This window comes from Chlorocebus sabaeus, chromosome 11, assembly GCF_047675955.1.
Source record: "Chlorocebus sabaeus isolate Y175 chromosome 11, mChlSab1.0.hap1, whole genome shotgun sequence".
NCBI lineage: Eukaryota > Metazoa > Chordata > Mammalia > Primates > Cercopithecidae > Chlorocebus > Chlorocebus sabaeus.
Window position 1 is genome coordinate 60,093,892 of NC_132914.1, and position 21,979 is coordinate 60,115,870.

Below are 21,979 nucleotides of genomic sequence, written 5' to 3' on the forward strand. Positions count from 1 at the left end.
GGCCAGAATGTAAAAGCGTGTCTATATCCAACTGTATAGAAGGCTAGAAAATATAGTCCCTTAGTTGGGCAAATTACTTATTGAATTTTTTTTTTTTTTTTTTTTTTTTTTTTTTTTTTTTTGAGACAGAGTCTCACTCTGTCACCCAGACTGGAGTGCAGAGGCGCAATCTCAGCTCACTGCAACCTCTACCTCCCGGGTTCAAGCAATTCTCCTGTCTCAGCCTCCTGAGTAACTGGGACTACAGGCGCATGCCACCACACCCGGCTAATTTTTGTATTTTTCGTAAAGACAGGGTTTCACCATATTGGTCAGGCTAGTCTCGAACTCCTGACCTTGAGTGATCCACCCACTTCAGCCTCCCAAAGTGCTGGGATTACAGGCATGAGCCACCACGCCTGGCCTTATTTAATATTTTTAAAGAGAGTTGTCAAACTCAGTTGATACATATGAATGGTGTAATCTTGATAGCAAACATGGATAAATACAAAACAAAGAAAAGGCCAGTTAATTTTTGAACTTTGACAGAAATATTCTAAATAAACTACATGTATACTCCGCTTTAAACATTTCCAACTAACGTTTTCCCAGTAGAACACCTTTTGTTATTATTTTTCGGATTTCATAGGATGTATACAATACAACATTTTTTGGTTGATGCTTATTATAAAGAATGTTTATACTTATGCCCAGAAAAATATTCAATACAATTTTTAAACAAAATAATATGTGGGGAAAGTTTTGACTTATATTGTAAATGCAATAGTTGAGCTGTCAAATCTCATGTGGAAGTTTTGAAAAGCATACTGCAAGTCAACAAAACCAAGAGAAGTGTGCACTGGGGATGTTGCTGGCCCGAAGAGGCCAAACCATACCTACAGAGCAACTATATGCTTACAGTCAGTCTTAACTTTCAGGTGATCAAGAAGTGATGTTTTAAGCATTTTATATATATATATATATATATATATATATATATAGTTTTAAGCAATATATATATATTGTTTTAAGCTATATATATATATTGTTTTAAGCAATATATATATATTAGATGGAGTTTTGCTCTTGTTGTCCAGGCTGGAGTACAATGGCATGATCTCAGCTCACTGCAACCTCCACCTCTAGGGATTAAAGCAATTCTCCTACCTCAGCCTCCCAAGTAGCTGGGATAACAGGCACGCACACCACCACGCCTGGCTAATTTTGTATTTTTAGTAGAGTTGGGGTTTCTCCATGTTGGTCAGGCTGGTCTCGAACTCCTGACCTCAGGTGATTCGCATGCCTCAGCCTCCCAAAGTGCTGTGATTACAGGTGTGAGCCACTGCACCGGGCTGCATTTTATATTCTTACAGTACTGTTTATTTCTTTTTATGGGTTTTTAAAATGGGTTTCTTATGTTTTAGAAAATTGATTTGGGGTTTGTGTTGATGTGAAATGCATCAAAACTTTTCCTGGTTGGTGACTTCACTCATGACATCTGATTTTCAAAAACTGATTATAGAGATTAAGCAGGAAATGCATACATTAAGGGACTTAAATCCAAAAGTGTAATTAAAAAATTATTTGGCTGGGCATGGTGGCTCACACCTGTAATCCCACCTGACATGCTCAAAGATTGTGCAGGTGGCGTGGGCTCTCAGGTATTGGTAAGATTATGGTTCATCACTGGAGCAGGCATGTTAGGAGAGAAGACCTTATGTATCAATGCACCCTTTTCCTATATCTTTTTTTCTGCATTGATGCTGGGAAACTAAACAAGGAGGAGAGCATGGGACACGATCGTCAATCTCCCTTTTCAAGGCATCCTTAAGAACTTCATCCATGAATAATATATCGTTTGTACTTAGTATGGTATTAATTTTTAAAGTGGATCAAGTACTTTTTATTTTTTGTTTAAAGCACATTTTATCATTTTGAATAACATGAAACATGTTTTTCTAGAGTTGATTTTCCTTTGTTGAAAGACCACTGAATTTCATTCCTACAGGTTATGTATGCTCCATTTGATAGGATGCTGTTCCCTGAGGACAAAGTTTAGACTACAACATTGCTCTGCATATCAGCCTTTACACAAAGAAATAGTTTGACCTAGAGATAACTGATAAGGGAAGGGGACTGATGAACAAATGTTAAGGAAATCTCTTTTCCTGTGGGAGTCCTGAATCCCTAAATATTATAATCCATAGCCTAACTAAATTACTAAATTACTGTGTTTGAGATTTTATTCTAAAAGTCCTCTGCCACACCCAGATGGATAGTCTGCAAGTCTGGATTGAAATAATAATCTCTGCTTTCATATCTTTCCCACCTAACCTGTTATCTTAGATAACAATCTTTTCTTTCCCAAGAGTTCTGTTGTAAGATGTCCCTCTGGGTCATCATAATCGAGTTAGAAAAGTGGGAAGTGGACAGGAGACAAAAGAGTGAATCTCTACTGTGAGCTGGTCCTAAGGATGACTTACCTTAATGATGTCCTGATGTTTCATTAATATGGGTAGAATTCGATTCCTCTGTTAGTAGTATATTCAGTACCATAAGGTAGAACCCCACCACTCACAAGAGAAAACAAAGAAGAAAATGAAGCTTTATGCAGTTGAGCTTGAGCTCAACCATGGGGCTCTAAAGAGATACTCTCCATTATCTAAAGCACAGTGCTGCCTCAGGCAACTGGGCTCTGAGACAGCCTACTCTAGCCACCCTCAATGAGGTTCCTGCCATCCAAGCTTACCTTTCCCTATAAAAGAAAAGCCTTTTCGTGTTTGATTTTGAGATGCTTCTAGATCTTGTGTTCAGAGCATTCTCTGTATTGCCATAGTCTCTATGAAAAAAGTCTCTCCTTAGTTGTCAAGATTTGTTTATTGGATAGTTTTATAGTTTTATAGTGTCATGACTTGCTCCAGTGCTGTTTGTCCCCCAGAACCTACTGTCTTTACCCAGGTATTCATATTCACGCTGTCTTCTCAGATCTTTTGTGCCCTCCTTCTTGGCTGGGGAAATCAAGATCTGTGGTACATTGGTTTGTTATGGCTGCCGTAGCAAAATACCACAGACTAGATGGCTTAAACAATGGAAATTTATTTTCTCACAATTCTGGAGGCTGGGAAGTCCAAGATCTAGGTATCAGCATGGTTGGTTTCTTCTGAGGGCTCTCTCCTATCAAATGGAGCATACATAACCTGTAGGAATGAAATTCAAGAAGGCAGAGCTGCCTTCTTGCTGTGTCCTCACATGTCGCCTGTGTCAGTTTCATAATCTGTGTCAGTTTCCTAATCTCTTCTTATAAAGACACCAGTCATATCAGATTAGGGCCCACCCAAATGACCTCATTTTCCTTTAATTACTTCTTTAAAATCTCTATCTGCAACCACTGTCACATTTAGAGGTACTGTGGGTTAGGAAATGAACGTATAAAATTTGGAAACATGATTGAGCCCATAAAGCACAGTAATGAGTCACAACTCCTAATCTGGAGATTTAGAAAGTTGTCTAACATAGTAAGGAATTACTTGGATTCTATTGAATGGGGGATCTTCCTTTTTTTTTTTTTTTTTTTTTTTCTATTTCAGCAAGAATCTTCCTGGATGGCTGGGCATGGTGGCTCATGCCAGTAATCCCAGCACTTTGGGAGCCCGAGGCGGGTGGATCACCTGAGGTCTGGGGTTCGAGACCAGCCTGGCCAACATGGTGAAACCCCATCTCTACTAAAAATACAAAAAATTAGATGGGCATGGTGGTGGGCGCCTTTAATCCCAGCTACTTGGGAGGCTGAGGTAGGAGAATCTCTTGAACCCGCAGGGTGGAGGTTGCAATGAGCCAAGATCGCACCACTGTACTCCAGCCTCGCAACAAGATTCAAACTCGTCTCCAAAAAAAATAATAATAATAATCTTCCTGGATGAAGGTCATCTTGGCAAGCTTTTTTAAAAAATTATTGTAATTGTTTTCCATAATGGTTGAATTAATTTACAATCCCACCAACAGTGTAAAAGTGTTCCTATTTCTCCACATCCTCTCCAGCACCTGTTGTTTCCTGACTTTTGAATGATCGCCATTCTAACTGGTGTGAGATGGTATCTCATTGTGGTTTTGATTTGCATTTCTCTGATGGCCAGTGATGATGAGCATTTTTTCATGTGTCTGTTGGCTGTATGCATGTCTTCTTTTGAGAAATGTCTGTTCATATCCTTTGCCCACTTTTTGATGGGGTTGTTTGTTTTTTTCTTGTAAATTTGTTTGAGTTCTTTGTAGGTTCTGGATATTAGCCCTTTGTTAGATGAGTAGATTGCAAAAATTTTCTCCCATTCTGTAGGTTGCCTGCTCACTCTGATGGTAGTTTCTTTTGCTGTGCAGAAGCTCTTTAGTTTAATTAGATCCCAATTGTCAATTTTGGCTTTTGCTGCCGTTGCTTTTGGTGTTTTAGACATGAAGTCTTTGCCCATGCCTATGTCCTGAATGGTACTACCTAGGTTTTCTTCTAGGGTTTTTATAGTATTAGGTCTAACATTTAAGTCTCTAATCCATCTTGAATTAATTTTCATATAAGGAGTAAGGAAAGGATCCAGTTTCAGCTTTCTACTTATGGCTAGCCAATTTTCCCAGCACCATTTATTAAATAGGGAATCCTTTCCCCTTTTCTTGTTTCTCTCAGGTTTATCAAAGATCAGATGGCTGTAGTTGTGTGGTATTATTTCTGAGTACTCTGTTCTGTTCCATTGGTCTATATCTCTGTTTTGGTACCAGTACCATGCTGTTTTGGTTACTGTAGCCTTGTAGTATAGTTTGAAGTCAGGTAGCGTGATGCCTCCAGCTTTGTTCTTTTGACTTAGGATTGTCTTGGCAATGCGGGCTCTTTTTTGGTTCCATATGAACTTTAAAGCAGTCTAGAACTAGATGTACCATATGACCCAGCCATCCCATTACTGGGTATATACCCAAAGGATTATAAATCATGCTGCTATAAAGACACATGCACACGTATGTTTATTGCGGCACTATTCACAATAGCAAAGACTTGAAATCAACCCAAATGTCCATCAGTGACAGACTGGATTAAGAAAATGTGACACATATACACCATGGAATACTATGCAGCCATAAAAAAGGATGAGTTCGTGTCCTTTGTAGGGACATGGATGCAGCTGGAAACCATCATTCTTAGCAAACTATCACAAGAACAGAAAACCAAACACCGCATGTTCTCACTCATAGGTGGGAACTGAACAATGAGATCACTTGGACTCGGGAAGGGGAACATCACACACCGGGGCCTATCATGGGGAGGGGGGAGGGGGGAGGGATTGCATTGGGAGTTATACCTGATGTAAATGACGAGTTGATGGGTGCTGACGAGTTGATGGGTACAGCACACCAACATGGCACAAGTATACATATGTAACAAACCTGCATGTTATGCACATGTACCCTAGAACTTAAAGTATAATAAGAATAATAAATAAAATAAAATAAATTATTGTAATTGTTAAACAAAATGAATATTGTTAAATATTTATATTTATATATTGTTAATATTTTAAGAAACTGCCATACTATTTTCCATAACAGCATCTTGGCTCTTTTTGAATGGAAATTTAATCTATGACTCTTTCTATTGAGAGAGACTCTTACTGGCTCTTTTCTGTTTGAATGGGAATTTTCTTGGATGGAAGTCTTGACTCTTTTTGAGTGAGAATTTAATCCCTGAATCTTTCTATTGAGTGAAATTCTTCCTGGCTCTTTTTTATTTATTTTTTTTTTTTTTGAGACTCAGTCTCACTCTGTCACCCAGGCTGGAGTGCTGTGACACAATCTAGGCTCATTGCAACCTCTGCCTCCCAGTTCAAGCCATTCTCCCTGCCTCAGCCTCCCCAGTAGCTGGGATTACAGGTGCCCACCACCACACTCAGCTAATTTTTGTATTTTTAGTAGAGACGAGGTTTTGCCATTTTGGCCAGGCTGTTCTCAAACTCCTGACTTCAGGTGATCCACCCACCCGCCCGGCTTGGAGCGAGAATTATTAATGGGATTAGTTTAGTATTCAGGCAAACAAAACAGACCTCACAAAAGATCCAGGAGGTTTCCCATTCAACAGAAAAGAGCCAGGAAGGGCCAGGCATGGTGGCTTATGCCTGTAATCCCAGCACTTTGGGAGGCCAAGGTGGGTGGATCGCTTGAGGTCAGGAGTTGGAGACCAGCCTGGCTAACATGGCAAAATCCCATCTCTACAAAAAATCCAAAAAATTAGCAGGGCGTGGTGGTGCATGCCTGTAGTCCCAGCTACTTGGGAGACTGAAGCATGAGAATCGCTTGAACCCCGGAGGTGGAGCTTGCAGTGAACCAAGATCATGCCTCTGTACTCCAGCCTGGGTGACAGAGTGAGACTCTGTCTCAAATAATAATAATTCTCACTCCACCAGGTGCTTGTCCAATTTTTCCTTTCCAGACTATATGCTCCGCAGCACCATGGCACTAATTAGGTCCAACATCTCCAAAAAATGGCAATAATTTTTTTATTTTTATTTATTTATATTTTTAGATGGAGTCTCACTCTGTTGCCTAGGCTGGAGTGCATTGGCATGATCTCGGCTCCCTGCAACCTCTACCTCCTGGGTTCAAGCGATTCTCCTGCCTCAGCTTCCTGAGTAGCTGGGATTACAGGTGACTGCCACCACACCCAGCTAATTTTTGTATTTTTAGTAGAGATGGGGTTTCACCATGCTGGCCAGGCTGCTCTCAAACTCCCGACCACAGGCAATCCGCCCACCTTGGGCTCTCAAAGTGTTGGGATTACAGGCATGAGCCACTGCACCCGGCTGGCAAAATCTTATAAAGAATAATTTGAAGCCACAGTGGCCTCTTTCTCCAAAGTTGATTCATCTATGGGAAGCCCTTGTATCCTGGGGATTCAAAGTCTTTAATTTCTCTTGATACGGAGAAGTTGACAAATGTCTTTCTCAGTCTAACCTTTTTTTTGTTGTTGTTAGACAGTGTATTAGTCAATTTGCAAACTGCTGATAAAGGCATACCCAAGACTGGGCAATTTACAAAAGAAAGAGGTTTAATGGATTTACAGCTCCTCTTGGCTGAGGAGGCCTCACAATCATGGTGGAAGGCAAGGAGGAGCAAGTCATGTCTTACATGGATGGCGGCAGGTAAAGAGAGAACGAGGAAGACAAAAGCAGAAACCCCTGATAAAACCATAAGATCTTGTAAGACTTATTCACTGCCATGAGAACAGTATGAGAGAAACCACTCCCATGATTCAATTATCTCCCACCAGATCCCTCCCACAACACGTGGGAATTATGGGAGTACAATTCAAGATGATATTTGGGTGGAGACACAGCCAAATCATATCAGATAGGGTCTCGCCCTGTCATCCAGGCTGGAGTGCAGTGGTGCAATCATGGCTCACTGTAGTCCTGAATTCCTGAACTCAAGCAATCCTCCCAGCTCAGCCTCCCAAGTAGCTGTGACTATGGGTGTGTGCCACCATGCCTGGCTAATCTTTTTGTATTGTTTGTAGAGACAGGGTCTCGCCATGTTGCCCAGGCAGGTCGCAAACTCGTGGCTCAAGCATTCCTCCCACCTCAGCCTCCCAAAGTGCTGGGATTACAGGTGTGAGCCACCACACTCAGCCTCAGTCTAACCTTAATCAAGCCATGAACATTCTCAATATTCTTTATCTAAAGCTATTCAATCTCTCAAGGATCATTTGTCCTCCTCAATTATTACTCCTTCATCTACTCCAATATCAGAAACACTCACTCCTTTCTCCTTTCCCTCTTCTTATCAATCTGCTTTTCCAACCCCTTCCTGTCTCTCTCTCGCCCATGGCCTGGACCTCCTTGTGTCTACCCACCTCTCCCCAAACCTATACCTACTTTTCTGGCCCCCAGTTTCCTGTAGTTACTTGAGGAGTTGGCCCTACTCTCCTGCTACTCATACCTCAAGACCTCAAGGAAGGAAAGTTGAAGGATCTCAATTGCCCCTCCTCAATAAGTCATTTTAAACCATTGGTCTCTATCTGTCCTCTATAACAGAGGATTTCCCTGACCCATAAGAAACCAGATACGTTTTCTACACAGATTAGGTTTAGGGGCATATTTTCTAGGGCTTCCAGAGACTTACCAACGATTCAAACTTGTGGGTCCTGGATATGCCTCCTTATAAAAGGCCAAATGGGCCTAAGTCAATGAAGACTTATAATTAAACCGAAATACACCCATCACCTATCATGAAGCTAAGTAAAGATTCCTACCCTATGGCCTTGCTATCTAAAATAGACTGGTCAAAGTTTCAAGAGTGCAGATAATAAAGAGACAAATCAGTCTCTGATTACAGTCACTGCTTAAAAAACATTGGGAAGATTCATTTGGACCTAATCCTGATTACTGCATGGTGTCTGATTTAGTTACCAGCTTTGTTAATGGATTGGGTGTGGTACTGAGAGAGGCTATTCAAAAACATCATATAAACTGGTAAAGTGCCTTTCTCTTTGAAATCCATGAACAGGCTGGTAAAATTAAATCTACATAACACAAACTCACGGCTCATGGCTTTTCAACTTGAACAACTTGAGAAAAGTTGAAAGTTAGAGAAGACTACCAGAAAGCACAAACCTTAAGATGAAGGAATGACACAAAAAAAAAACAATGAAAATTTCTATCCCAAGACTTGGAATAAGGTGTGACTTTATAAAATTAAGGATTTCCTTTCAACAAACGACTTTATGAAAAAAGTTAATAGACACATAGCAAATTAGAAGAAATCATTTATACTGTCTAATGCCAAAGAGGCACTGATACCTAGAACATACGATAAATGCTTCCAAATTAACAACAACAAGAAAATACAATAGAAATACGGGCAAATGATAATGGGCGATTCACAGAAGAAACCCAAATCTTAACACATACATGAAAACATGCACCAAATCATTAGTAATAAACTACATATTAAAACAGTGAGATTTTATACCATTAGATTGACACACAGTAGAAACTCTAATTTTCCCAAGTGTTGGTGGAAATGTGGAGATACAGGGACCTAGTGCTGCTGGTGAAAGACCAGACATATTTGTCCATTCTGTAAAGCAATCTGGCAGTTCACAGTCTAAATATGTATATTATATACATTCAAGATAAGGATTCCTAAGCTTGTTTATTTGCCTTTCAATGTTTTTGAAGAATCCCCTCACTTAACCATTTTTCTGCCCCAAAAGAGTTCTGAGTAAGGGGAAATAAAGGTAATGTTGTTTTTCAGTCCTTTAGGGAACTCCCAGACATATTGCAGCTAACAAACACAATTTTTTGGGAAGAAGGTCCACTCTATTTCCTCCAGAACCAGATACCCCCAGCCGGAATGTAGATTGCCATCTAGAAGACCTGCTACTATTCTGGGAATATGAGTGGGCAAAGCTAAGTTAAATGCCACAAAGCTCTCCTATTGGTTTAAGTCATTTTCTTAATTCAATGTTCACTTGGTTGCTACAAACCTTTGACTATTTTCCAGATTCTGAAAAAGGGGATTCTGACAGTTTTTGTTCATTTTTTGGTGTTTCTGTGAAGGGTAATGAGCCTTGGAAACGTCCTACTCCACATTTCGACTGAGATCTGGCCTTGCCAATAATTTTAAAAAATAAAACCAGATCCTCAAAAATGTCTTACAATAAAAATATACAATAATAAATGCATAAAGGTAGTGAAGGAAAACATTCACTGGCTACTCTTGGCTCTGTATTATGACGATAAGGAGCTAATAATTTACGTGCACCAGTTGTGTTCCAAACACTATGCTAGGAATTTTACATTGACTTCACTGAATTTTTTTTTTTTTTTTTTGAGACAGAGTCTCACTCTGTCACCCAAGCTGGAGTGCAGTGGTGCTATCTCAGCTCACTGCAACCTCCACCTTCCGGGTTCAAGTGATTCTCCTGCCTCAGCCTCCAGAGTAGCTGGGATTACAGGGGTGTGCCACTACACCTGGCTAATTTTTGTATTTTCTTGTAGAGACAGGGTTTTGCCATGTTGGCCAGACTCGTCGTGAACTCCTGACCTCGTGATCTGCCCACTTTGGCCTCCTAAAGTGCTGGAATTACAGGCGTGAGCCACAATGCCAGGCAAATTCACTGATCTGGAGAAGAATTCTTGGTTGTGATTCAAACTTTATTTCAAAGATTTAAGACATTTACTTCTGGCAAACACCATATGCCATATACAGTTGTTTTCACAATGGCTTCATATTTTTACAGTTGTGGTGTTAAACTCTAAAGGCAGAAAGCTTATCTTAGTTGCAGCATTCCATTCACTCAACAAATATTTCTTGAGGGAAGGAAGCAGTTGTTTGGGATAAGATGTACGGTGGCAGGTACATGATGGCACTCACTTCAAGATTTATTGAGTCTCCTCTGTCGGAGCAAGTTGCCTAATGTGTATATCCCAGTCCCTTAGTTTGTTTTCTTTTGCTTGAATTCTTGCCTTGATAACTTTCTCTGTACCTTTGCTCCTCTTTGATCAAGAACAAGAATCCATGTAACTAAAACAAATGTTTTAGTTTGTGTGTGTGTACATACACACAAATACATACCAGTTGCCAAGAATATAGTTATGAATAACACAAGGACTTTTCCACCGAGGAACTTGTAGTGTAGCCGGGAGACAGACAATTTTACAATTAAATAGAATATGTGTTATCATATAGGGAAATGTACTAGCAGTGCTATGACAAACCTAAAGCTCTTTCTTTCTAAACAAATAACCAATCTGAAAGGAAGGTTCCAATCAATGAGATGTTCAGAAAATAGGCCAGGCATGGTGGCTCATGCCTGTAATCCCAGCACTCTGGGAGGCTGAGGTGGGCGGATCACCTGAGGTTGGGAGTTCGAGACCAGCCTGACCAACATAGAGAAACCCCATCTCTACTAAAAATACAAAATCAGCCGGGCGTGGTGGCACATGCTGTAATTCCAGCTACTAGGGAGGCTGAGGCAGGAGAATTGCTTGAACCTGGGAGGTGGAGGTTGTAGTGAGCCGAGATTGCACCATTGCACTCCAGCCCGGGCAACAAGGGCAAAACTCCCGTCTCAAAAAAAAAACATGTTCAGAAAATAGATTATGGGAAGTGACAGGCCTCAAACTTTATCAGATCTTCCCCTCCCTCCCTTCCTTTTTTTTTTTTTTTTGAGACGGTGTCTCATTTTGTTGCCCAGGCTACAGTGCTGTGATATGATCATGGCTCATTGTTTTACCAGTAAAAACTGTGCAGGTTCTTGGCATCTTGAACAAAGAATTGGACAAAATGCACAAACAAAACCAGGAAAGCAAAAGCAGGGATTTATTGAGAAGGAAAGTACATTCCACAGTGTGGGAGTGGGCCGGAGCATAGGCTCAAGAGCCCCACTTACAGAATTTTCTGGGGTTTCAATAATCTAGAGGTTTCCCATTGGTACTTGGCGAATATTCTATGTAAATGAAGAGAATGAAGTGAAGTCACCGAGTCATTTACTCAGAATGTGCCCTATTGTAAATGGAGAGGATGTTATTTGGTGTGTGTGATCTATGTAAATGCCTGAACCAAGTTAGTGAGAGTAGAGAAAAGTGGGATGGATTAGAAAGTTATGAAGAGGAAGAATCAACAGAACTTGAATCGGCATAGATGTAATGGATGAGGGAGAAGGAAGAGTCAAGTTTGACACTTAGTTTCTTGATATGGGCAACCAGATGGATGGTGATGCTTTTCATTGAGAAAGGTAATGTATGAAGAGGATCAGCTCCTTTTTGGGGAGGAATATGAGGTGCCAATGAGACTGAAAGGTAAAGATGTCCAATAACCAGTTGAATATTCACGTCTGGATCTCAGACAAGAGCTCTGTAATTACAAGTGTGTATAAGGGCTTGACATCATAGCTTTCAGAGACATCGAGACTATGGTTTCATGTTTTATTCTCATCGTGCTAAATCTGGGAATACACTAAACTAGACTGCATTAGCCTAGAAAAGCTTAGAATAATTTGTTCATAGCTGAATATCCTCTAAACTGTGTCCTAGCTATCATATTGTGTATTGTATTACTCTGTGATTGAGGATCTACCATGCCTAGGTGAAGTGGTCTCTAGGGAAGGGGCTATGTATGGGACTAGTCCAGCTTTATGCATATAAGACTAGGACTGGAAGAGAAAGTTAAATTTCCAGAAGGTCTGATGTTATGCATTCCAGAAGGTCTGAGTATTTGGAAGGTTTAGAAACTTGCACTTTCATCTCTTAGCTGATATTGCAACTAATTCCTTTACGTATCCTTTAGATAAGTAAACTGAAGTGGTGTCTGTGTGGTGGTATTTCTGCTAGTCTGCACCTTCTATTGATATGTATCAACATGGAGGTTATACAGGGTGATATCAAAAGATTGGCAGTAATTGAAGCCATTGGTGTGCAAAGGATCACTCAAAGAGAATAAATAAAACAAGCGAGTGGGGCTGGGGAAGACAGTAGAGAATAGAAATCTGGGAAACACTAATAACTAAGGAGTAGGTAAAAGAAAAGTCTAAGAGGAGAATAAGTAAATGTGATAAAATCAGAGGGACTGAAGAACTTGAAAGGTAGGTTGAATAATATTTGTATTTCATCATTAAACTAAGATATTTCAGAATGATATTAGACAAATTTTCTTATTACACGTAAATATATACTTATTGTTAAATAGATATATTTTCTAAAAGATTCATAATAAGAACTCAGAAAAAGACATGGATTTCCTAATTTTCAACTAGAAGATTAAATACTAGGACAAAACTCGCTGATAATTCTGTTAGAAGTTAATAAAAGATGGCATTAGTGATGACTACAAATTTAAAAGTTCTCTTTTCTACCACCTACTTAAAACATTTACTCAAAACTAATGTGTGCCAGGCATGCTTTACCTACAATATTTCATTTAACCTCACAACTATCTCATGAAGCAGGCACTTTTGTTTTCTTTTTTTAAAGCTATGGAGAGGTTAAGTAGTAAAGATTAGTGAAGATTAGAGAGGTTAAATAATGTGCTAGAGTGACCCAGGGAGTAACCAGCAGAACTCAGATTCAAACTAGAGCTTTCCAACTTCAGAGTCTGAGGCCTAACTACCATGTAATGATGCTGTGAAAGCATTATTTATGGTAATAAATGATTAAATTTATCAGGCATTTATTAATGTAATTTTCAATGAAGAGAGATTTTGTCGCTACAGAGGAGTAAACTCACTAAAACACTCGCTACAGAGGAGTGTTTTATACCTACACTGACATTTATAGGAGTGCTGCAATTTTGAAAGTATTTCTTGAGATACTTCAGAACAAAAATATGTATTTGAATATTTGGTTTTGCTACTAAAAGAGAAAATATTCAGTTTTTTGAAATGCTAACTCTTAACTTTAGCTAATTTCTTAACTTGTAGAATAAAAAATTATTTTTACCTTTGGTAACTTGCTTGGCTTTGGTATAAAGCCATGCATTGTTTCCGAGGCAGTATAATCTCTCTTGGCATATGTACATGAAAGGCTATTGTGTATTTTTTTAAACAAAGAAATTTACAGAATACTAGATATAGGTACTTGCTATATCCTATTTTTTAATTTTTTTATTTTTTATTTTGAGACAGAGTCTCACTCCCTCACCCAGGCTGGAGTGCAGGGGTGTGATCTCGGCTCACCACAACCTCTGCCTCCCAGGTTCAAGCAATCCTCCCGTCTCAGCCTCCCGAGTAGCTGGGACTGCAGGTGCCCATGACCACGCCTGGCTAATTTTTGTATTTTTAGTAGAGATGGGGGTTTCACCTTGTTGGTCAGGCTGGTTTCCAACGCCTGACCTCAGGTGACCCACCCGCCTTGGCCTCCCCAAGTGCTGGGATTATGGGTGTGAGCCACCGCGCCCGGCCGCTACACCTTACTTTTAAAATTTGGCTTTTCAAATCATAATAAGTATTGTTTTTAATCAATGAATTCCAATTGCATGTCCTCAACTCTGAAGAGAGATGTAAAAGATTCTAAAGATGATTTTGAGTTAATCATGCCAAAGTTACCAATAGTAAAAAATCCAAAAGAAAAGTTGGCTACATAGTGAAAGGCAGAAAATTTGATCCTATATCACTAGCCCAATTATTAAAGCATCATTTTTGGCCGAGTGTGGTGGCTCATGCCTGTAATCCCAGCACTTTGGGAGGTCAAGGCGGGTGGATCACTTGTAGTCTGGAGTTCCAGATCAGCCCGGCCAACATGGTGAAACCCCATCTCTACTAAAATAACAAAAAACAAACAAACAAAAAGGCCTGGGGTGTGGCTCACGCCTTTGTAATCCTAGCACTTTGGGAGGCCTAGGCAGGCGGATTGCCTGAGCTCAGTAGTTGGAGACCAGCCTGGGCAACACAGTGAAACCCTGTCTCTACTAAAATACAAAAAATTAGCCCGGGTGACACCCCACGCCTGTAGTCCCAGCTATTCGGGATGCTGAGGCAGGAGAATTGCTTGAACCTGGGAGTTGGAGGTTGCAGTGAGTGGAGATCGGGCCACTGCACTCCAGCCTGGGTGACAGAGCAAGACTCCGTCTCCATCCACCACCCAAAAAAAGCGCCTCATTTTTACAAGTTCCCTGGGACCTCAAGAATGTCTGCCATATATTCCCTTTGAACTTTTTTGCTAAATTCACAGGTTTTCATACATAAAGCTTACACCATAGGAGCTGTCAAGTTTTCCAGAAGTTGTGTAATAGGCACAAATGATCAAAATTACTGCCCTAGGAGCTCTCTACTATTACCTCATCTGCCCCCTTTATCAACATCCTTGCTTTGCTTCTTATCAGAAGGAAAAAAAAATAAAATCATTTAGCTTACAAAGTAGCTCTGTTACAACCAAACAGTGCTACCCACTGACAATCTCATGGCTCACCGTCTTCCAACCTGTAAAGGTGTCATAAGCTCAGCTGTCTGAAGGTGTTGGTTTCTTTATCTCTACTGTTTCTGATTTTTCCTCCATCATTTTCTGTTTTCTGACCAGCAGCTGCGAAATGTCTTGGGGGCAAAAGTAGACCAACTTGGATCTTGGGGAAATACAGATGACGATTTTTCTGTTTGACTTTTGCCTCACATTTATTTGGCACTTCACATCTGATGAAGGCTTTTATGTATCTGTGCGCTATCTGAGCCTCGAAACTTTCTGATTTTGTAATGGTAGGGTATTCATTCAACAAGTATGTACTGATTACCTACTATATGCCAGACACTGTTCTAGGTGCTAGAGATACACAGGAAACAAAATAAGATTGAAAAAGAAGAAGAACCGGCAGCCCCACTCTTCCGAAACTCTCCTTTTAGCTGGGAGCATCTGCCAGTAAAGAGGCCGGGACAGATCTCGTAGCGCCTAGTAGGTGATAGTAGGAATTTTGGCTTTTACTTTGAGTGAGATGGGAAGCCAGCGGAAGGCGTGGAGCAGAGGGTAGTCTCATTTTAGAGATTAGGAAAACAAGAGGCTACTCCACAGTAAGTGCACCAGTTCCGCTTAAAGAAAAAAATATATATATTAACAGGAGGTAGCCACTGATTTGGTGCCACTAGTCCAGAGATTCGAAATGAAGCGGGAGGAGACACGTTAAGATCAATCCACAGGGGGCCGGGCGCCGGTGGCTCACGCCTGTAATCCCTGCACTTTGGGAGGCCGAGGCGGGCGGATCACGAGGTCAGGAGATCGAGACCATCCTGGCTAACACGGTGAAACCCCGTCTCTACTAAAATACAAAAAAATTAGCCGGGCACGGTGGCGGGCGCCTGTAGTCCCAGCTACTCGGGAGGCTGAGGCAGGAGAATGGCACGAACCCGGGAGCGGAGCTTGCAGTGAGCCGAGATGGTGCCACTGCACTCCAGCCTGGGCGACAGTGAAGACTCCGCCTCAAAAAAAAAAAAAAAAAAAAAAAAAAAAAAAAATCAATCCACAGGGAAACAAATTATTTACACCGAAATACAATTTAATACAAACATACGCAAAGAGATATGCCAAGGACTACTCGGGGGCTCTGTTCAGGCCCTTGTTAATGAAAAAGAAGTGAATCTTGACGCCGCAAACCCTGCCTCTAGCCTACTTGATGCCAGGGGTGGGGCTGTGGGGAATCGCTGCCCACCCGGAACCCGGCCAGCCCCGAGCATGGCCACGCCCCAGCCCCGCCCCGACGAAGGCCTGCCTCCGGGGTTAGCCGCGGCGGTAGCGGAGGCTACGGTGCCCGGAAGTACGGCTGACGTGTCCCGGCAGCGCTCGGAATTGTGGGCGACTCGGCTAATGGCGTCTGCGAGTCTTAGGGGCCTGGGGAGCTGGCGCTAAATCTTCTTGCCGGGTTAGCTGGTGACACCCGGTGTGGCTGGGCCCCGCGGCAGCGGAGGGACCTGCCCGCCTTGTGGGCTCCTCGGCCAGAGCCGGCGGAGCCTAGCGGGGCGGGGCGACTGCGGGGGGCGCCCCCGAGAGAAGCCGGAGGGGTTCCTGTCAGGCTGCTGGGGGACGCTCGAGCAGGCTCCGGGTTCGCAGCCCAGGGCCCGGCAGAGTCCCTGCAGGGCCCAAGAAGCGGGCTGCTGAAGGACCAGAGACACCTGGAGGGAGTTGCCTGTGGCCCCAAGGAGCTGACAGTGCCGGAGCTTGTTTGTACCTCTCGGAAATTGGCTGGGACCTTGGAGGATCATGTCTGGCACCAGCAGCCCCGAGGCGGTGAAGAAGCTGCTGGAGAATATGCAGAGCGACTTGCGCGCCTTGTCACTGGAGTGCAAGAAGAAATTCCCACCTGTCAAAGAGGTAAGCTTCAGGCGACGTCAGGAGAAAGCACTGTGAGCATACCTGGTCCTGTTAGACCAAGTGCTTCACCCCAGTTTCTAGTCCTGTCTAATTTTCATTTGGTCCTCGCCTTTCCAGATTTGTGAGTCGGTGGGTTGTTCCACAAGGGCTTTTTATAGTTTCCACTGGAGGGAGCTGAGGCACTTTGATTTTCTCCCCTCTCCTGTCCTCCCAGTTTAGGAGTGAAGTTCGTGAAGTGAGCCTATTCAGTTAATCCAGCTAGGTGTACTGTACACTAGCCTATTCTGGCCTTTTTCTTACTCGAAAGTGGCCAAGCCAAAATCGAAAAATTTGTTTGTTGCTCCCCAAAACGAGTATCCACCCATCGTGTTGAAATGTGTACTCCTCACGTTTGTGGCGTATCACTGAATTGGAAACAGTTTTCCTTCTGACATATATCATTCAGCTTAACTCTATCAATCCTTTGACGTGTTAAACTATCTAGAGCCACCTAATTTATGAAGAATATCGAAGATCCACAGAATCATGTTAAACCTTCTTGCTATGAGCAGTGCTGTAGTGGGAAGTTGGGCTTGCAGTCAGAGCGAACACACCTGAATTTAAGTTCTAGCAATAAATCTTAACCTCTTTGAGCTTCAGGGTTTTTTTTTCCCCCAGCGGTAAAATAGGGTTAAAGGATGGTTTTATATTATGTATGGGAAAGATATCAGAGCAAAAGGGTATTATTAAAGAGACCCCAGTAAATAATACATGGAAATTAAATTCTCCAAATAGTTCTTGAGTTGAAATATTTAACATTTGGTTACTATTTGCTTTTTCTCTTAAAATGCCATTTTAATTTTCTAAACAAAACAAAACAAAAAAACACCAAAAACAGCCCTGGCTAATTTTGTATTTTTAGTAGAGACAGGGTTTCTCCATGTTGGTCAGGCTGGTCTCGAACTCCCGACCTCAGGTGATCTGCCCGCCTCGGCTCCCAAAGTGCTGGGATTACAGGCATGAGCCACCGCGCCTGGCTATTTTTATTTTTATTCCTATTTAATGTAGTTTGTTTTACCTGCAATTTCATTTACTCTTAGCCCTAAAAATTCACCGAGGGATTTCATATTTACATACTTATTTAAATGTACCTTTATTATTATGAATATTATGTAATTAGAACTTGACCAATAAATTTCGGATTTTAGGCCTGTAAGGAATATTAACTTTTCTGTAAGTGCATTGGTTTTATCAGTTTTCAACAAACTCCGTCTTGTATATCTTTAATAAAGTAAGTATTACCCAGTGATGGAAACCAGAATTGCCACTTTTGGAAAGATGGCGGTTACGATAGGTTTTATTTCACGTGGTCAATAGTCTGTTTTGATATTTATTTTCATTATTTTTTATATCCTCTGTTGAAAGTTATAACAAGTCAATCTAAAGAATTAGGATGTTTTAGAGAATTTTAAAGAATTAAGTTGTTTTAATTGTAAGAGAAATGCTGTCATTTAGAAAATATCAAATACTATTTTGTAATTTCAACAATAATTTGTAGAACTGACTTTACAGTTCTAATAATTCATACAAAAACTGTGGTTCCTCTATAGGCTTTTGTGGTCTAGCTTGGGAATTTAATTGCCATTTATTACATTTTTTTTTGTTTTTGTTTATGTTTTTGGAAATGGGGTCTCTGTGGCCCAGGCTGGAGTGCACTGGTGCGATCTGCAACCTCCAACTCCCTAGCTCAGGTGATTCTCCCAACTCAGCCCCCCGAGTTGCAGGGACTACAGATGCATACCACCATTACAGGCTAATTTTTCGCTTTTTTTTTTCCTTGTAGAGACAGGGTTTTGGCAGGCTGGTCTCCTAAACTGGGCTCAAGCGATCTGCCCACCTCTGCCTCCCAACGTGCTGGGATTACAGGTGTGAACCACCATGCCCAGCCTGGAGGATCCCTTGAGCCCAGGCGGTCAAGGCCGCGGTGAGTGGTGATCATGCCACTGTACTCCAGCCTGGGAGACAGAACGAGACCCTGTCTCAAACAAACTCACAAAAAAATCTCATTAGTTTTTACTTGAACACTGACTAGAGAGATATTTTGTAATTGCACCTAGTCTTTGAGGTAATAGCAAAAGTAATTCTTGTAATTATCTCTGATACGTAATTTTGTATATGGTACCTGTTTATAAGAATTTGTTGCCAGGCGCGGTGGCTCAAGCCTGTAATCCCAGTACTTTGGGAGGCCGAGACAGGTGGATCACGAGGTCAGGAGATCGAGACCATCCTGGCTAACACGGTGAAACCCCGTCTCTACTAAAAAATACAAAAAAAAAAACACTAGCTGGGCGAGGTGGCGGGCGCCTGTAGTCCCAGCTACACGGGAGGCTGAGGCAGGAGAATGGCGTAAACCTGGGAGGCGGAGCTTGCAGTGAGCTGAGACCCGGCCACTGCACTCCAGCCCTGGCGACAGAGCAAGACTCTGTCTCAAAAAAAAAAAAAAAAGAATTTGTTGAATGAAAGCTTTTTGATTTCTTACCCAATGACACTGGGCACTACTTTAGGAATTGAAAAATGATCTTGACTGTGTCATAGGTTTAAAACAAAGAGAATCATTAGCCTAATTATGATGATGTTTTAGGACAAAGCTTTGACTTTCAAGAAATAGTTTGGCTGAATTAAATTTTCCCTATTAAATTAATAAGAGTGCCAAATTTTGGCTTTTGTTCTTCAAGAAACTGGTAAGATTTTGGTTTTATTTTTCTCTTTGGGTGCTAACTAAACTTTAAGGCAAAGTATAAGAAGCTAGTTAACAGAGACATTTTATATTTAGTCTTTATTTCAAATTTTTAGTCGTTTCTGCTTTTTATGGCCATAGTGCTCAACTATTATTTTATTTAATTATTTATTTATTTATTGAGACAGGATCTTTTCACCTAGACTGGAAGTGCAGTGGCAGGATCTTGGCTCACTGCAGCCTTTACCTCCTGGGTTCAAGTGATTCTCCCACCTTAACCTCCTGAGAAGCTGGGACTACAGGTGCATGCCACCACATGCAGCTGATTTTTGCATTTTTTTGTAGAGAAAGGGTCTCACCATGTTGCCCAGGCTCGTCTCCAACGCCTGTGATCAGGCAATCTGTCCACCTCCGCCTCCCAAAGTGCTAGGATTATAGGCGTATCCCAGGCTGGCCATGTAATTCTTTTTTAAAATTAATAATAAGCTGGATTTAAAGATTTCAAATCTGTCGGAAAAACCATTAAAAGAGTATTGATAAAGGATAGTGCCTTGTTTACTGATGATATTTACTTACTGTCTTTGGACTTCTACATGGTTTTTCCTACCTTACTGTTTTCATTTATAACTCTATCCTTTGTATATTAAATTGTTGTTGTACTGGCTATGACTTTATTCTGTCATTTTATAATAACCTCTTTCTCTTTTTTCTATTTTTCTTAGTCCTTATACATAAATCTTCATGTTTTAGCAGTATAACTTTTTTTAGTACAACTGTACTAGCTAATTTGTTTGGGAATATTTGTATGAAATTTTTTTTTTTGTTTTAAAAATTACTTTGAAGCCTTCTAAATCACTTCTATGTGATTAATATCCAGTGGCCTTTAGGGGAAGAGACCTCTGAAGCTTTATGTTTATGTATTTCATGAATAAAAACTTTTTGATTATTTCCTATTTGCAGGTACAGACAAGGGGTATCTAACTGAGCCTGGAAGTTGGAGGAGGGGAGTCATTCCTAGCAGAGGAAATAGCATGTGTTTTTAGTATTCCATGTAAAATAAATTTTACACTGAAGATGATTGGAGGCATTAGAGCTTTTTGAAAAAGGGGAATATGATCAAATTGATATTTAGTAACATTGCCTTGACCATTGGTAGGAAGAATTAGAGAGTATTGAGACTGAAGCAAAGAGAGCAAAGTTTAAAAAATGATGATTCTCTGTTTTGAAGCAGTAGTGGACATAGACAAAAGATTGCTTGCGTTGAGTTAGACAGTAGTGAAAGAGAGGATAGATTGAAAAGGTAAAAATTTCCAAGGCATGGTAACCTTCTATATAATGGGGAGAGAGAAATGTGTGATGCCTCCCAGGTTTCTGGCCTGGAAAACTACGTGGATCACTAAGAAAATAAATAAAAGAGGAGGAAATGTTTTGGGGGAAAATGAGTAGTCACTATGTATGTATATTTTTTGGGACGAAGTCTCACTCTGTTGCCTAGGCTGGAGTACAGTGGCGCGATCTCGGCTCACTGCAGCCTCCACCTCCCAGGTTCAAGTGATTCTCCTGCCTCAGTCTCCCGAGTACCTGGGATCACAGGTGCGTGCAACCACGCCCGGCTAATTTTTTGTATTTTTAGTAGAGACGGGGTTTCACCATGTTGGCCAGCCTAGTCTCGAACTTGTGACCTCAGGTGATCTGCTCGCCTCAGCCTCCCAAAGTGCTGAGATAACAGGCGTGAGCCATTGCACCTGGCAGAGTGGTCATTGTATTAAGATTTATGTGTGACATCCAAGTGGTTGAAATGATGGTAGATTGTGAGAGTAGGTGTTTGAAAATGATGGTTTGGCACTTAAGAGGGAGGTCTAGAATTTCAAATTTAGGAGTATCAGTTTATAAATAATATTGGAAACCATAGAAGTGGATGAAATGGGCCAGGAAGAGTGTGTGTATAGAGTGAGAATATCAGGGCTGGAAAATGAACTTTGGGAAACAACATTAAAGAAAAAGGCTGCTGGGCAGACTGAGGTTAAAGATACAGGAGAGAAGCGTAAAACTCGTTAGAGGAAGGTCCTTGAGAAAACTGAAGTTGCAGTGGCATAAGTACATGAACAGGATTTCAGTCGGAGAAAGGACACATCATCTTCTGACAGAGGAAGGACAAAGGAAAAACCGGGTTTGAATGTGACAAATTTGACAGAAGGGAGTGACAAGTTGTGGGCAGTTTGGTCTGTGGCCTCTGCTTTCTTGCGAAGATAAGAAACAAGCTTGTTACTAGGAGTAATTAAGTGATAAAAGAAGTAGGGGAATGGCGTAAACCCGGGAGGAGGAGCTTGCAGTGAGCTGAGATCCGGCCACTGCACTCCAGCTGGGGCGACAGAGCAAGACTCCGTCTCAAAAAAAAAAAAAAAAAAAGAAGTAGGGGGTGGGGTGGGAAGTTTGAGGAGAGCAGTGGATCACTTTGGAGAAGTGG

At 41.3% G+C, this 21,979-nt stretch overlaps 1 protein-coding gene across 3 annotated transcripts in view; it reads left to right on the forward strand.

The window, feature by feature from the left end:
* Positions 1-16,256: 16,256 nt before the first annotated feature.
* The window catches only part of MON2 (MON2 homolog, regulator of endosome-to-Golgi trafficking), a 126,886-nt gene continuing 121,163 nt past the window's right edge, over positions 16,257-21,979 (forward strand). For 2 of the 3 annotated variants that reach the window (XM_008003875.3, XM_008003877.3), the window contains exon 1: positions 16,259-16,796. In XM_008003875.3, coding sequence (XP_008002066.1) covers positions 16,686-16,796 — 111 coding nt within the window. In that variant the 5' untranslated portion in view covers positions 16,259-16,685. Of the gene's footprint in view, positions 16,797-21,979 lie in introns of all 3 variants that reach the window. The other variant, XM_073020906.1, reaches the window with a different exon arrangement.